General features: G+C 46.3%; 1 protein-coding gene and 1 non-coding gene across 3 annotated transcripts in view; one reads left to right on the top strand and one right to left on the bottom strand.

Annotated features, from left to right (window-relative positions):
• Positions 1 to 748: 748 nt before the first annotated feature.
• The window catches only part of FKBP9 (FKBP prolyl isomerase 9), a 48,989-nt gene continuing 32,914 nt past the window's right edge, over positions 749 to 16,823 (bottom strand). For both annotated transcript variants that reach the window (XM_031012980.3, XM_055347526.2), the window contains 4 exons: positions 10,974 to 11,160; positions 7,427 to 7,572; positions 4,847 to 5,010; positions 749 to 2,499 (listed from right to left, as the gene is read on the bottom strand). In XM_031012980.3, coding sequence (XP_030868840.1) covers positions 2,323 to 2,499; positions 4,847 to 5,010; positions 7,427 to 7,572; positions 10,974 to 11,160 — 674 coding nt within the window. In that variant the 3' untranslated portion in view covers positions 749 to 2,322. The remainder of the gene's footprint in view (positions 2,500 to 4,846; positions 5,011 to 7,426; positions 7,573 to 10,973; positions 11,161 to 16,823) is intronic.
• LOC115935453 (U6 spliceosomal RNA) lies at positions 5,634 to 5,736 on the top strand. Its single transcript, XR_004071081.1, has one exon. It is a non-coding gene; the product is annotated as a U6 spliceosomal RNA (small nuclear RNA).

The following is a 16,823-nucleotide window of genomic DNA, read 5'->3' as shown; positions in this document are numbered from 1 at the left end:
CCACTGCACATGGCCAACATTTGCTTTTTAACATCAACTGTATGTGCATATAATACATATATTTTATGTATATTAATATATATTAAAATAATTGCTTTTAAATATATAATTGCACTACACACACACACAGTTTCTCTATACATGTGCCAGTAATTCTCCATTTGCTCCCACCCACCCCACCCCTACCTCAGATTCATTCTCCACCTTTCTCTGCACTCAAGAGGCTGACCTCTGAGAACTCCAGTCTCTGAGCTCCTCTTACCCTCTGGCTTCCAACATGGTTCCACTAATGGGAGCCAGTGGCAGGCATCAGAGAATGGGGGCACAGAGGGGATGGGGCGTTTGTCCCTCACTCTGCTGCAGTGTCAGCCGCACTGTCAGATGCAGCTGGCTGCATCCCTCTGTGACGCCTCCAGGTAGCCCTTCCTGTGCTGCTCCCACTGCCTCCTCTTGAGCTCTCAGGCCCTGGTGGTAGCAGCCTCCTGCGGTGGCCAACACTGCTGTCACTGGCACTCAACAGCCTCAGTTACCCCAGCCTCGCCCACATCCCTCTAAACAGTCCTTTCCTTAGCTTCTCTTCAGGAGTCCCAGAGGAGGGCCAGGACCCTGACTGACACTCCCTATAAGTAGAGTGCGCTCCCTCAGTAACTGCAGTGAAGTCCTGCTGTTTTCATCAAGGGGATTCTGACTGCACGGTGCATTCTCATAGGTCTTCAGCCTTCCAATAAAACATCAGAAAACCAGATAATATAATTCAACATTTTATATCAGAAAAGATCAGCTTTCCAATATTTATTCCATGAAATGAGTGCACAGCATTTTCATGAACTACCTCAGGGCTACATCAGTATAAAATAGTTTAAATTAGTAAAATAAAGTAGTTTCAAAGGGAAATCATTGACGACTTCAGGATAAGTGCCACCACCCTTTGGGAACAGAGGATAGAAGGTAGCCATGTGGTTATTCCATGATGCAGGAATCAGGTCGGCAGGTGGACTGTCATTGCTGTCTTGCAGCAGCTGGCCTCTGCCTTCAGGGTACCACCGTCTCCAGGACACAAATGGGCAGCAGAAAAATGTCACCTTGTTGATGCTCAGCAGCTCATCTATTGGGACAAAACTTCCATCTCGGCCAAGGGAAATACTCTGTTGAGTGACCAGCGGGGCCCAGCCCCCAGCCCTATTTATCTCATCAATATGGTTCAGGGAAGATAAAAAAGAGTGTTCTATGGGATAGAAAGGTGGGAATAAGAAAAAACTAAGTGGCTGGGCATGGTGATTCACGCCTGTAATCCCAACACTTTGGAAGGCCGAGGTGGGCGGATCACGAGGTCGAGATTGAGACCATCCTGGCCAACACGGTGAAACCCCGTCTCTACTAAAAATACAAAAATTAGCCGGGCGTGGTGGTGCACACCTGTAGTCCCAGCTACTCAGGAGGCTGAGACAGGAGAATCACTTGAATACGGGAGGCGGAGGCTGCAGTGAGCCGAGACAGTGCTGCAGTGAGCCGAGATGGCACCACTGCACTCCAGCCTGGCGACAAAGGGAGACTCTGCCTCCAAAAAAAAAAAAAAAAAAAATGAAAGGAAAAGCTAAGCAGATGACTTATGTGGCAAATGAGGAATCAAATTCTCTATTTGTGGTCTGAGATGCCTTTTCCTGGCCCAGTTTTCTGTCCAAAAGGCTCTTTTAACCTCCAAGTTATACACTATTAATGGTAGGCCCATAGTGGGGCGGGGTGTGATGAGCTGGAAAAGCATGATGTGCGTGTGCGTGTGCGGGGGTGGGGCCATCATTGGAATTTGCACAGGCTGCTGGGAAGAGCCATGGCTGTCTGCTGGGAACTCTGCTGGGGCAAGCAAGCCCTTTGACTCTCCTGCCCATCTCAAGAATATTTCTAAAATGTTTTAACCAGCAAGTTAAAAAAAAATTTAACCCTCTTTATATAGATACCCTGGACACTTTTTCTTATGGTTCCTCCAAGATGATTATAACTTCCGTCTGACACTATATATTCCTTTAAAAACAAAATTTCCCAGAAGGCTCACAAATCATGGTTGGCAGTGCAGCCTTTTCAATACTGGACACATCCCATGCTAAGGCCCTCTGCACAGATTTTGTTTACTATCACTGGCAATCAGCCTAAACTTCTCACCCCGTGTATCAACCCACCCCGATGTGTACACCAGATACTATGTGACCCACCTACTACTGGCTAATGATGCAACTTCTGAAAGACCCTTGCACCCTCACTGCACGTTCTGCCACACAGGTGGCTTGGTGTCACGTACTCCCTGGCACCATCTGGTTCATGCCAGGTTTAGAGTTCATCGTGTTTGGCTTCCTGGTCTTTGAGTTTAAATTCCTCGGCTGTGACCTTCCCATCTCCATTCCGGTCCTGGTTGGTGAACATATTCTTCACAATCAGCTCAGCATCAAAGCCAGGAGCGAGTTTCCCTTTGCCAGATGCCACCTGGGCGTGAATGTACTCTGAGAACTGGAAAAGAAGGGGACAGGAAAGACCATGAGTTCAGCCACCATGAACACCAGGCCTGGGGCCAGAAACAGAGCAGTCTGGGGGTGACAGGGCTGGAACTTGAGTCTGGGCTACCAACACAGACAAGATCTTTTTGGCAGCTATATGATCTATGATCTGTGTTTTGTTTTGTTTTTTTCTCTAAATGCAGGTGAAAAACCCTTGTACTAAATGACTCCAAGAGCCCTTATTATTCAGGTAGCCAATACCCAGCAGCCGTCAGAGCTATCCCTTCTCCCAACTTGGTTCCCCACCAAAGGCTGACCCCCATGACCACCCAAGACTGTAAGAACATTCTTGGATGCATGCATTCATTCATATGATCAAAACATATGGTCTACTATGTGCTGAGCACACTGTTCTAGATCTTGAAATACATCAATACACAAACAAACAAACACCCTGCCCCTGTGATGCTTGCATTCTAGTGGAAACAGACAATTAGACATGAACATAAAAATAGGTAAATTACACATTAAGTTACAAAGTGAAATGCTCCAGAAAAAAATCAAAAAGCGGAGCTCAGTAAGGCAGGGAGAAAGGGATGAAGTGTTGAATTCAGTGGTCAGGATAAAACTTTAAGGAGAAGGGAAGATTTGTGCAAAGTCTTGAAAGATGAGAAGGAAAGGGCCGAACAAGTTATCTGGGGTAGATGTCTCCTGAGCAGAGAGGGCAGCCGGTGCCAGGGCTCAAGGTGGACGCATGCCTGGGTGGTCACAGACAGCACTGGGGGCGGGTGTGGCCAGGTAAAGTGGGCAGAGGGAGACAGCTGGCAAAGAGGTTACAGCGAACAGAAAGTGCAGGGTCTTCACAGGCCACTGTGAGGCCCTGTAGACAGGGGCCTCTGCAGGTCTGACCCAGCTTCTGTGTGAGAACGGCCACTGTGAGGGCAGGAGGAGCTTCATGAACACCACTGCTGTGTGTGACCTGGGAAAGAGATGACAGGCCCCGGACTAAGATGCTACCGGGTGGGGGTGGTATGAAGTGTCAGGTTCTACGTGTGCTCTCAAGGTAGAGCTGGAATGATTTCCTGAGGACCATTACGGCCTACGAGAGAAAGAGAGGAGTCAGAGATCACCGAGTGCTCTCGCCTGAGCCACTGGAGGCCAGTGATGCCACTGACCGCGACGGGAAAGGCTTTGGGTAAAGCAGGCCCCAAGCAGGGTGTGCGGGTGGATAGCAGGGGTTCCGTAAATGAGGACATCAAGCAGGCAGCTGAACACATGAGTGTGAAGTGGAGAGAGAAGACTGGACTGGAGCTACAAATCCAGACGCCATCAGGATACGGACCCGATAAGACCACCAAGCGAGTGACTTAAAGACAGAGAAAAGAACAAAGGTCAAGACTTAGCCCGGGGTACTCCAACATGAAGCGATCAGGGACAAGAGGCCTGAGAGGGACGTACCAGGGAGGTAGAAGGAACACCATGAAGTGTGGTGTCCTGGAAGCCAGAGAAAGATGCATCCTGTAGGGGAATCAGCTGTGTTGAAGTTAAGAGGAGCGTGAGAGCTGACCACTGGATTCCGCGATATGGAAGACATTGGCCACCCTGGCAAGGTCAGGCTCAGAGGCATAGAGGGACAAATGCCAGAAAGGAGTGGGTTTAGGAGAGAATGGGAGGAGAGGAATTGGAGGCAGAAAGGACACACAATTCTTTTGAAGTTTTTGCTGTAAAGGAAGGAAAGCAATGAAAGAAACAGACACATCCAGGGAAGGGAAAATAATAGCACATTTGTATGCAAATGAGAAAGATCCAGAAGTGCCGAGGATGTGGAGAGAGAGAGGAAAAGGCTGGAGGATGTGCTTCAATAGCGGATGTGGAAGAGGCAGGGAGCTGGAATTCCCCAGGGGTGAGACAGAACAGATGGTTCTATTGCCCAGCTTCACAAAGAGGAGTGTGGTCCTGGCTCAAACAACTGAGTAGCTGTGTGACCTTGGACAAGTCATTTACCTTCTCTGTACAGTTTCTTCTAAAAAACAGCTGCTGTGAGGGCCAAATCAGAGAATACACTCAGCACATACAGGCAGGCGTTGAGCACCCAGTAACGAGAACTAAATGCAGACTGTGTGCCCTGGAATCAAGCCCTACACCTCTTAGGGAATCGGTTTCTTCAGAGAGGAATGGTGAGCTTCCATCGAGAGGGTGTGTGTAAAAGCGCTTGGCACACAAGTGTGCTGGTCATCTCACAAGCCCTCCAGCCAGCTGGCCTCACCCTTAGAAGGCCTCACCTTCAGAACTGGCCCCACGGCCTCACCAGGCTCCCTGAGCTCTTCGGTCCCACCTTCCTACAGAGGCCAGTTAGTTACCTCTTCCAGGAGGACTTCTCCGTTGCCATCCTTGTCAATTTCTTCAAAGAGATTGGGTGACACCTCACCATTCCATATGAACATGTACCCCTCAGGAAGGCCAGCCACCAGCTCCAGCAGCTCAATGTCAAACACTAATACGGCACTGCCGGGCACTTCTCCATCTGTCCAGGTGACAGGAGCGGGAGGCAGTGTCAGCCGGCAGGCAGCAGTCAAGTCCAACAACCAGCACCCACCCCAACCTCCAGCAGCCTCACTCAGAGTGGGACTTCTGACCAAAGCAAGAAAACGGAGCAGAGGCTAGTCACTTTCTCACTGTAGGCAGTGGCCCATTAATGACTTACAAAATCAGTTTAGAGGGTGGTGACCAGCGTTTAGTTGTTTTTTAAATTAAGGAATAGAATAGAGGCCAGGCATGGTGGCTCACGCCTATAATTCCAGCACTTTGGGAGGCCGACTTGGGCAGATCACTTGAGATTAGGAGTTCAAGACCAGCCTGGCCAACATGGTGAAACTCCATCTCTACGAAAAATACAAAAATTAGCTGGTTTGGTGGTGGGCACCTGTGGTCTCAGCTACTCGGGAAGCTGAGGCATGAGAATTGCTTGAACCAGGGAGGCAAACATTGCAGTGAGCCGAGATCGCGCCATTGCACTTCAGCCTGGGTAACCGAGTGAGACTCCATCTCAAAAAAAAAAAAGGAACAGAATACTTTGTACCTGTAGAAAAGATAGGTATTGTGTCATGAAACTTGAGTTTAAATTTTATATATAAAACTAAAAGTAATGCTCACTTTAGCAACACATACTAAAATTGGAACCATACTGAGAAGAATAGCATGACCTCCGTGCAAACAGGACAAGCAAATTTGTGATGTGTTGATTAAAAAAAAATAAATAAATGTGTATATGTGTAACTTGTATGTTTATGTAGAATACAGATTGGGAAATAAAATGTATTTCTTACTGTGTGTCTTGTGTAAAAAAGTTTGAAAGCTGCTTGTAGAGACTACAATACAATGGTAAAACTTTTAAGTAAATCTAACAGCGGAACTTTTAGAATCTGAACAATATGCCTGAAGATGATGATCCAAGATTTGACTGTAAGCACAAATTCAAGAATAGTGTATATAGTATAGGCCCAAAGAAGTTATCTAAGTATGGAATATATAAAGGTAATGTGTATTATTCCAAATTATTATATTTTATCTAGATTATATGTTATATATAATATGCTATGTATTATAATTATTAATAATATATCACAGAAAAAGTCTTAAAGAATATACAACAATTTTTTTTTTTTCTGAGATGGAGTCTTGCCCTGTCGCCAGGCTGCAGTACAGTGGCACGATCTCGGCTCACTGCAAGCTCCACCTCCTGGATTCACACAATTCTCCTGCCTCAGCCTCCCAAGTAGCTGGGATTATAGGTGCCCGCCACCATGCCCAGCTAATATTTTGTAGAGACGGGGTTTCACCGTGTTAACCAGGATGGTCTCCATCTCCTGACCTCATGATCTGCCCACCTCGGCATCCCAAAGTGCTGGGATTACAGGCATGAGCCACCGCACCCGGCCAGAATATACAACAATTTTTAAAGCGTTTCTTCTGGGATTGGTAGGAAGAACAATGTACTTTACAATTCTTTTATGGGGAAAAAATATCAATCCACAGTGCCTATCATTGTTACCAGTTAGCTCTTCCTATCTCCTCCATGTCCAGATATCAGCAGTGTGAAAACACTGAAAAGAAGGGGTTCCTGAGGCCAGGCACAGTGGCTCACAGTGATAATCCCAGTGCTTTGGGAGGCCTAAGCAGGAGCATCGCTTGAGCCCAGGAGTTAAGACCAGCATGGGAAAGATAGCGAGACTCTGTCTCTAAAAAATAAAAAATTAGCCAGGCGAGGTGGTGCATGCCTGTAGTCCCAGCTACTCGGGAGACTGAGGTGGGAAGATTGCTTGAGCCCAGGAGTTCAAGGCTGCAGTTAGCCATGATGGTGCCACTGCACTCCAGCCTGGGTGACAGAGTGAGACCCTGTCGCTGAAAAAAAAAAAGTTATTGAATCCCCATGTGGAGGACACATTGTGGCTGAAATGATGGAGTAAAACATAACCACTGTGAGGATGAGGTAAAGCCAGTATTTCAAGAACTTGCAACTAATCTCTCCCAAAGGAAACTGTCTTGGACAGCCTACAGGCTCAGAAGTGAAAAGCAACGGCCTACAGCATTCCACCTGTCCCAGGAAACAGTTCCAGAAGGACGTGCTCAGTCTGACCCCAGAGAAACCTCCCAGACAGCTCCCCTGGGGACACCTCCCACACATGGGTCTGAAGATCCAAGATTTATTTCACTCAAACTGGTTCTTTCTCAAGAGGGTAATGGAGCATTGACATGGCTCACTGAATTCACAGGGGTCTCCAAACAAAAATACTAAATAGTTTTTTAAAAATAGAAACCACACACTCTTTGGGTATTACATGTAAGAAGCATGCTGTGATTCTAACTATGGCACCCCAAAAAGCACAAAATTCAGATAGTAAGCGGGCCCCCAACACCCTTGAATAGCGTTGCTTACTCACCCACGCCAGCTTCCCCATAGCCCAGGTGAGGCGGAATGATCACTGTCCGTTTCTCGCCAACGCACATCTCTCTGAGACCCATGTCCATCCCCAACACAACTTGCCCAGATCCCAGAACAATATTGTAAGTTTTGCCTAAATTCCACCTAAAATGAAACAGAAGAGCCTCATGTTAGGTCACCAACCCATCGGCACTGAGAGTGTTCCCATGAGAAGAACACATCACTTCTAGGATATTTCTACCAAAGAAATGCAAATCCCTATCTAATCATGAGGAAACATCAGACAAAAACAAATTGGGGCACATGCTGAAAAATGTCTGGCTGTCATCTTCAAAACTGTCAAGGCCATGAAAATCCAGGCAAGACTGTGGAAGTTCCAGAGCGGAGAAGCATAGTGGAATGGGGTCCTTTTTGCTTGAGCCCAGGAGGTGGAGGCTGCAGTGAGCCAAGATCGTGCCCCTGCACACCAGCCTATGAGACAGAGTGAGACTCTGTCTCAAAAACAAAAACAAAACAAAAAACCCTGGCTTTGGGATTCAGCAAGACCTGAGATGGATTCCTGGTTCTGCCACTTAATTTAACCCTGAGAAATGTAATCTCTGTTACTTTATCTATGAAACGGAGACAACAAATATAGCTATCTCACAGGGACGTTTTAAATCGCAAATAACATGTTATGCTTGGCACAGTGGAGAGGAAGTACAAAGGGCTCAATAAATGTTTGGCCTTGAGGTGTAAAGTGTTTATGTCTGTAGCAGTCTAAAACTAAAAAAAAAAAAAAAAAAAAAAAAAAGACCACCAAGAGTTTAATTATCCTTGATGGCCATGGGCCTCAGGAAGCCAGTTAAAAAAAAGTTTGCTCTATCACTTCGGTCACTACTAAAAATAAATCTACTCCAAAATCTATGCCATTCCTATCACTTCCTAAAGGCAAACAGTGTTGATGTTCTTTACTCCAAGAAGAAAAGCCCCCTGACCCCCCTTGATGCCCATGAGCACTGGGGACAACATGGACGGGTGCCCCTTTGGGTCATATCCTCTTCTCAGGCTTCCCGACCTCCCCTGGGCCCAGGGCAGCCGCTTCTTTCCCTCCTCCAGCTGATTACCAGCAAACCAAGACAGGGTTTGTGTTTTCCCACCTGGGAGGAACCCGAAACAAAGCCAACTCAGGGATGGCTTTGGGGAGGGAGCCAACTCCCACTGCCTGCCTTTCTCTGGGGCTACTCCAGTTGCAAAGTCTTATGACAGAATATTCCAGAACTCAGTCATCCAGGAACGCATGTTTCTTCTTCCTCCTTGAGGCCAGTTTAAACACGCACGCATAAGAAAATTCTCCAAGCAAACAATTTGTTGTCATGTGTCATCTCTGAACACACCACTCATTCTTTTTCCTCGGGTCCTGTGATTTTCTTTCTCTCTTGGGCAGTGTTTCTCTCAAACACGGTCCTCACTCCCCCTGCATGCTTCCTGGCCCCATCCACCGCCGGCCTGCAGCTTCCTGCCTGCTTCACCCTCCCGGGCTCACTCCCACTCCTCTCCTCCCTTCTAGGCAGCAGCTGCTGCCTTAGTCCTGATGAATGGGGCCCAGCCCACACGGGGCTCTAGCTCGGACCAGATAGGCAGGTGCTGGCCAAGCTTTCCATTAGCCCAGTATTCTGAAGTTCACACCAGGAAGACACCAGCAGGGACGCCAGCTGCTACTCTTCTGCTGCAGATTTACATGTAATACAGAGGCTCTCAGAGTACAAAATGCACTTCCTGATAAGGAGCTCTGGCTCATGTGGCTCCTGAGTGCTCTGCCAGGATGTTATGAGTCCTTCAAACACAAGCAGGAGGCAGGGAGACTGACTCTCCCCGCCCCACACGAGAAGCAGATCCTGGAGCCTCCGAGAAGGAATTCCTTTGTTCATTCCCCACACCCACTTCCCCTTTCCTCAGCCTCAGGATCAGCGGACAGGAATATGAACATCAGCAGGAGCAGTGACAGCAGCCACGGACCTTACAGACCCTTCTAACCTCATGGACCATTTTCACTCTTAGGAGCTCACTTGATCCACAAAAGCACTACAAGCCATGCCCCTTCCCTGCTGCCTGCCTCCTGCTAGCTTCCAATAGTCAGTGGTTGGGATTTCTTTGCAAGGTCTGTTGTAAGCCAGGTCCCTGTACATCTGGGCCCTGGAAGCCTAGCACATATTTCACTGATTCTAAAATGCATATTTTTTCACAGTTTAACCTTTCTATAATTAGGATACATTTTATGACTGACAGTATGTCATCAGTTAGCGTTTTTACTTGGTCAGAGATACATGAAATGTTTCCATCATGCTCTTTAGAGTTGTTGAAATACATTAAATGCATTAGCATACAGGATCCCATACCGAGAGGGAGAGCTCTGAAGAGTATATCCATAGGGTCTTTTCTTTTTCTTTCTTTTTAGAGACAGAGTCTCACTCTGTTGCTCAGGCTGCAGTGCAGCAGCGCTATCTCGGCTCACTACAACCTCTACCTCCCAGATTCAAGCGATTCTCCTGCCTCAGCCTCATGAGTAGCTGGGATTACATTTGCCCGCCACTACGCCCAGCTAATTTTTGTATTTTTAGTAGAGACGGGGTTTCACCAAGTTGGCCAGGATGGTCTTGATCTCTTGACCTCGTGATCTGCCCACCTTGGCCTGCCAAAGAGCTAGGATTACAGGCATGAGCCACCGCACCCAGCCTCTGTGCATCAATTCTTAAAGAAAGCAGTTCGGCTGGGCATGACGGCTCAAACCTGTAACTCCAGCACTTTGGGAGGCCAAGAGGGGAGGATCATTTGAGGTCAGGAGTTCGAGACCAGCCTGGGCAACATAGTGAGACCCCCATCTCTAAAAAAATTTTAAAAATTAGCCTGGGTCAGGTGCAGTGACTCACACCTGTAATCCTACCACTTTGGGAAACTAAGGCAGGAGGATCACCTGAACCCAGGAGTTTGAGACCAGCCAGGGCAACATGGCAAAACCTTCTCTCTGCTAAAAAGTAAACAAAATTAGCCAAGTATAGTGGTGTGTGCCTGCAATCCCAGCTACTTGGGAGGCTGAGGCGGGAGGATCACTTGAACCTGGAAGGCAGAGGTTGCAGTGAGCCGAGATAGCACCACTGCACTCCAGCCTGGGTGAAAGAGTGAGACTTTGTCAAAAAAAAAAAAAAAAAGAAGAAAGGAAGGAAGGAAAAAAAGAGAGAAAGAAAGAGAAAGAAAGGAAAGAAGAGGAAGGGAGGGAGGGAGGGAGCAAGGAAGGAAGGAAGGAAGGAAAGATAGCAGTTATACAATGAGATCTGCTTTTCAGAAAGACAGTTTCATGGGGTGAAAAATGACCTGGAGCAGGGCAAGACCATTAACAGGAAACTCTTAACACAATGCACCTGAGCAGTGATGCAGCCACGAGCTATGCAGTGGGGCAGCATGGAGATAAAAGCTCTCAACCAGCATCTACCCAAGAGAGGAGGATGGTGGGAGCACGCAACTGTCACCCTCCAGGCTCACTCCCACACCATTCTGGTTGCCCTTACGTGGAGTCCAGCAGGGTCCCATCCAGAAGTGAGGCATTGTAGTGATATTTGAGGTAATCTCCCTTCTTACTCAGCACTGAGCAGTCGGGGGGTTTGTAGTGGGAGGTGATGCTGATGGAGTCCGAAGGGTTGTGGAAGTCGATCACATGGATGTCAAACACCAGCACAGCCGAGCCGGGGATATTCCCTAAAGGACAGACACGGGGAATTAATGAATGACCCCTGCAGGCTGCAGCACATGGTCCTCCCCAGTGTCACCAGGTATGTCCTCAAGGCCCTCCAAGTGAGGAAAATGGGCACCCAGATACAGAACCCTAGGAGGACTCCAAGACTGATGCTGAAAGGGCTGTTAGATGTAACCTCATCCTCATTTTACAGGTGGATAAACGGAGGCACAGATTTGCCCTGGGTCTCACAGCCTGTAATGAGCACAGTTTGGACTAAAATTCAAGACTATGGACTATTGCCCCATGGAATCGTTGAGCCTGAAAGATGAGTGGCTAAGTTGATCACAGATGAGGAAACTCAAACCCAGCCAAATTAATACTTGCCCCTCGCCCACTGGAAGTAAGAGGTGGGGTGAGAAAATCAGCCATAGAGTGAAATCACTCCAATGTCCTACCACTGCTCAAGAAAAACATAACATAAACTTCATAAAGAAAAAGACACCTCTCCCCCAAAATTGGCCCCTTATGATCATACACCTAACAGTCACAAGGTGCTTTTAGAATACATCCTATTTGTTCCGTACTAAATTATTTATTAACTTTTCCATAATTTCCACTTTTGAAGACAGTAGCTCACATCTGAATAATGTTTTAGAGTTTGCCAAAGTATTTTTCACCTACATTTTCCCTTTAAATCCCTGCAGCAACCTTATGGGGTAGGCATGGCCATAACCCCAGGAATTTAACGACAGCTTCCCAGGGGCGTGGGGGACACTTAAACATATGCATCAGTTGTAATACATCCCCCAGCCCAAATCATTTCAGAGAAGTTTAAATGTAAAATATTTTAAAATCATGTTACCTAGAGTCAAGGACATATTTTATTATCATCAGCATTTTACATATAAAAAAACCAACTCAGGTTAGGTATGGTGGTGGCTCATGCCTATAATCTCAACTCTGGGAGGCCGAGGTGGGAGGATCACTTGAGGCCAGGGGTTTGAGACCAGCCTAGGCAACACAGCCAAATGTCTCTACAAAAAAATTAGCTGGGCGTGGTGGTGAGCACTTGTAGTCCCAGATACTCGGGAGGTTGAGGCAGGAGGATTGCTTGAGGCCAGGAGGTCAAGGCTACATACAGTGAGTTAGGATTGCACCACTGTACTCTAGCCTGGGCAACAGAGTGAGACTCCATCCTCAAAAAAGAAAGAAAGAAAGAAATGAAAAATTCAGACATGATATTACTTATTCAAGAGAGTAACACAGCTAATGACAAAATTCAGATAGAGATACACAAACTCCAACAGTCCCTCCTTACCTCCTGTCCCCACACGTACTTTTCTGTGTCTGCTTCTTGATTGGTCTCTCTCCTATCTCTCTCTAATAGAAACACACTCACGCTCATATTTAATAGGCATTTATTGAGTACCAGGCATTCTTCTAAATTAAACATGTATTGTTTAATTCTCATTAAAATCCTGAGAAAATGGAGGTACAAATTTTGGGGCTGGCCAAAGTTAAAGGTAATAATTTGAGAAGGGTGTGCTTTAATAGCAGAACACAGGTGTCTGCTACTCACTCAAAACAGGGGCTGCTGGTGTGGGTGGAGTGGGGTGCAGCCTCCTTCCCACAGGAACCAGGAAGTACAGCCTGCCATTGGCCAGAAGGCTGCTCAAAGCCAGGCCACGGATGGCTCTGTGTGGGAAGCTAACACACATGGACAGGGTAGGTGTCTACAGAGGCAGATCTATGGTTTCTCAACCTTGGCAACCTGTTAAAAATCACCTGGGAATGAACCCGAAAACATTATGCTAAGTGAAAGGAGCCAGACACAAAAGGCCACATACTGTAGGATTCCAGGGACATGGAAACGTCCAGCATAAGCAAATCCATACAGACAAGAAATAGATTACCTGTTGCCAGCGTGGGGGCAGTGGGTGGATGAGGACAGGGTATGGAGAGTGACTGCTAATGGTTATGGGTTTCTTTTTGGAGTGATGAAACTGTGCTGGAATTAGGTAGAGGTAATGGTTATGTTACCTGGTTAATATACTAAAAACAACTAAATTGTAAACTTTAACATGATTACTTTTATAGTATGTGAATTATATTTCAATAAAACATTAAATAAAAATATCTTTCTTGGGTATATATACAAAAGAATTGAAGCTGGAGATGCAAACAGATATTTGTACACTCATATTCACAGAAGCATTAAGCATTATTCACAATAGACAAAAAGTAGAAACAGCCTCAGTGTTCATCACCAGACAATCTGATCAACAAAATGTAGTATATACATCCAATGGAATATTCATTCAGCAATAAAAAGGAATGAAATTTATTAGCCAGAAAAGAGGAATTAATTTTTTTTTTTGAGATGAAGTCTTGCTCTGTCATCCAGGCTGGAGTGCATTGGCGTGTTCTCAGCTCACTGCAACCTCCGTCCCCCGGGTTCAAGCAATTTCCCTGCCTCAGCTGAGATTACAGACGCGTACCACCACACCTGGCTAATTTTTGTGTTTTTAGTAGAGACAGGGTTTCACCATGTTGGCCAGGCTGATCTTGAACTCCTGACCTCAGGTTATCCACCTGCTTCAGCCTCCCAAAGTGCTAGGATTACAGGCGTGAGCCACCGCACCCAGCTTGAAATTTTGATAAATGCTAAAATACAAATAGACCTTGAAAACATTGTGCTAAGTAAAATAAGACAGACACAGAAAGAGAAATATTGTATGATTCCACTCAAGTGAGGCACTTACAATAGGCAAATTGGTAGAGACAGAAAGAAAGGTGGTTGCCAGAGGTTGATAGGAGGGAGGAATCGGGAGTTATTGTGTAATGGGTTTATGTTGGGGATGATGAAAGAGTTCTGAGTGTAGATGATAGTAATGGTTATACAACATTGTGAATATATTTGATGCCACTAAACTGTACACTTAAAATGGTTAACAAGGTAAAGATGTTAAGTATATTTTACCACAAATTTTAAAAACTTCTAACACTGAGCTAAGCAGTCACCAAATGTTGTCAGTTCAAATATAATCTCCCCTCCAAGATGCATTCAGGTGCAGGGCCTTCTCCAGGGCAAAAAGGAATGCATCTGGAACCACCCACATCCCTGGGATCTGATGTCAGCAGTCAAATGAACTCAGCCTCTCAGGCCCCGAGGATTCCAGGCACAAGAATTCCAACCAGTGTAGAGGTCGATTCACACCCAGTCAAGGAACCATGTAGCATCAGGTGAGTATGTCAGCTTCTAGGAAGTTAACGTGAGTCAGTCTCCCAGGTGCCTGATAACCTCTGAGGCACACACATTATTGAGGGCGTCAACAAGGAAACACTCTCTGTGTGCGTAGGAAGTTTTGTTTGTGTTTCTTTCTGCTGAATCCCTAACACCGTGAGCAGAGCCTGGTCATGAAGAAACTCAATAAATCTTTGATGGATGGATAGATGGAGTTTCTCGGCCTGCAAAAATGAAGATCAGAGCCTTGAACCATAGACCCCACCTACCCCAGGCAGCACCAAGGCCTTGAACCTCTATCCCTCTATCTTGCTCTGACTTCCACAAAGCTATTTGTAGATTAAGTATAGAAATGAGTGCTGACCAGCAAACGGACAGAAATAGTCCAACGTGGCTCCAACACCAACCTCCTCTCTGTATAAACCCTTAACCAATGCAGAAGTCATCATTCTGTTCTCACCATGAGGATGCCTCCCTCAGAAGAGATATAGATGAGAAAAACTTAAAAGCAGCCAATAGCCCACCCAAGAAACTCTGCAGCTCCTGCTGGGGGTGGGTTTCCTCTGCTGGTGGTGGGTTTCCTCTGCGGGGGGTGGGTTTCCTCTGCGGGGGGTGGGTTTCCTCTGCGGAGAGTCAGTTTCCCCTGAGGGGGGTGGGTTTCCTCTGAGGGGGTTGGTTTCCTCTGCAGGGGTGGGTTTCTTCTGAGGGGAGTGGGTTTCCTCTGAGGAAGGTGGGTTTCCTCTGAGCGGGTGTGTTTCCTCTGAGAGCTCTAGGACTTCTGGTTTGAGGTCTCGGTTCTCCACATATGGGTATCAACAAGTCACTACCTAATGGGGACTCATTCTTTCTGTCTGTCTAGGACACATATGGGTCAGCGAGCCCTGGGTCCAATTCCAGCTCCATCACGGATTAGCTATTGTGGCCTTGGACACATGGGTGGAACTCTCTGGGCCTCATTATATTTCTAAACAATGAGGGTAATGATGCCTCAGAAGACTGTTTCCAGGTTTGAATGAGTTCATGTACAAGAAGTCCCAGACACACAGTGGGTAAAATGTAATTTATTAACTTTCCTCTCTTTCCTAAAAGGGTGCTCAAAAGGTAATCTGGAAGTTGAGTAACAGCAAACCATCGATGAAGTGATGCTTACACATCCTCGCAGGCAGAATCCATTCCCCACTTTGAGGCTGCAAACCCATCCAAGTGCCCTAATTTCAGGGCTGACCCATGGAACAAAGCAGATGGCAGAAAGATCCAGAACCTCTCCCAGGAGGCCTACCCTTTCCCCTCCACCAATCTTGCAGGGGAAAATGGCTGTGACAGAATGAAATGCTGATAGAGGCTGAGAGCACACAGTCAGCCCACAATTCATTCCTTCCACAAATATTTGCCAAACATTCACAATGTGCCTGGCCCTGTGGTATGCAGTGAAGAAGCCACTAAGAAGACAGCTTCAGCATCCTGACCCCTCTCGGGTCAGCCCCTCAGGGATCAGCATGAGCTCCTATGTAACCCCCACAAAGAGGCCAAGGGTGCTGATCAGGAGAGGACAGAGGCAGACTCCACTCAAGAGCACTTGGGGTTTATACCTCAGGGTCACTCAGGGTGCCCTCCTCCCACAGCAACATGATTCAGGATGAAGCAGTCTCATTGCCCAGAAAATTTACGAGCCTTCGGCTGCTTCCCAGAGGCTTATATAATTCTTTGCAGAGCTCTGTCTCATACTTGATAGAAAGCCAAGAGGAAAAAAAGTAATTTCAGCAAATGTTTTCCATCAATGCATTCTTTTCAAAGAAAGGAAAGATTAGTCCTCAGGCCATAAAGAAACAAGAACATTCAGAAAGTATTTATCTGTTTCTGTTTATATTTGACTAGAAGTAGAAATCCACACGATAAAAAGCAATAGAGCATCAAGACACTAGACAAGCAGGATGTGTGAAGAAAGGCCTGTCGAATGGATCTTAAGCTGTGATCTGTTGTGGTTTAATCAATCAGAAATTTAAGTCAGGGAGAAAAAAATATTTCTCCATTGTACAACCTACCTTCCAACCAACTTGACGTTTCTTGGATCCTCTGGGATGAACACTACTGGGAAAACTCTTAAGATACATATGATGTATCAACAAAAAAAACAGAACTAACAAAATAAATGTACAGCCAGCAAGGCCAGCCTCCATCAGCAAAAGAATACGAAAACAAAATAAATACTGCATCACCTATTCCTAAGCGAGGGAGCAGCCATTAAAATACATAGCATAGAAAGTTGTTCACAACATATCTGTTGTTCACCACAAATTAGGTGAAGAGAGAAATCACAAAGTAATACGCATAGACAATCCCATGTTTGTCCGTGTAGGTGGGCATTTTTTTTTAAACCTATACATAAACTCAAAGGTACAGAAGGACATTCACTTCATGGCTGCATTTGTTTCCTACTGT

The sequence above is a fragment of the Gorilla gorilla genome, chromosome 6, assembly GCF_029281585.2.
Source record: "Gorilla gorilla gorilla isolate KB3781 chromosome 6, NHGRI_mGorGor1-v2.1_pri, whole genome shotgun sequence".
Taxonomy (NCBI): domain Eukaryota; kingdom Metazoa; phylum Chordata; class Mammalia; order Primates; family Hominidae; genus Gorilla; species Gorilla gorilla.
This window is presented reverse-complemented; position numbering and strand designations above follow the sequence as displayed.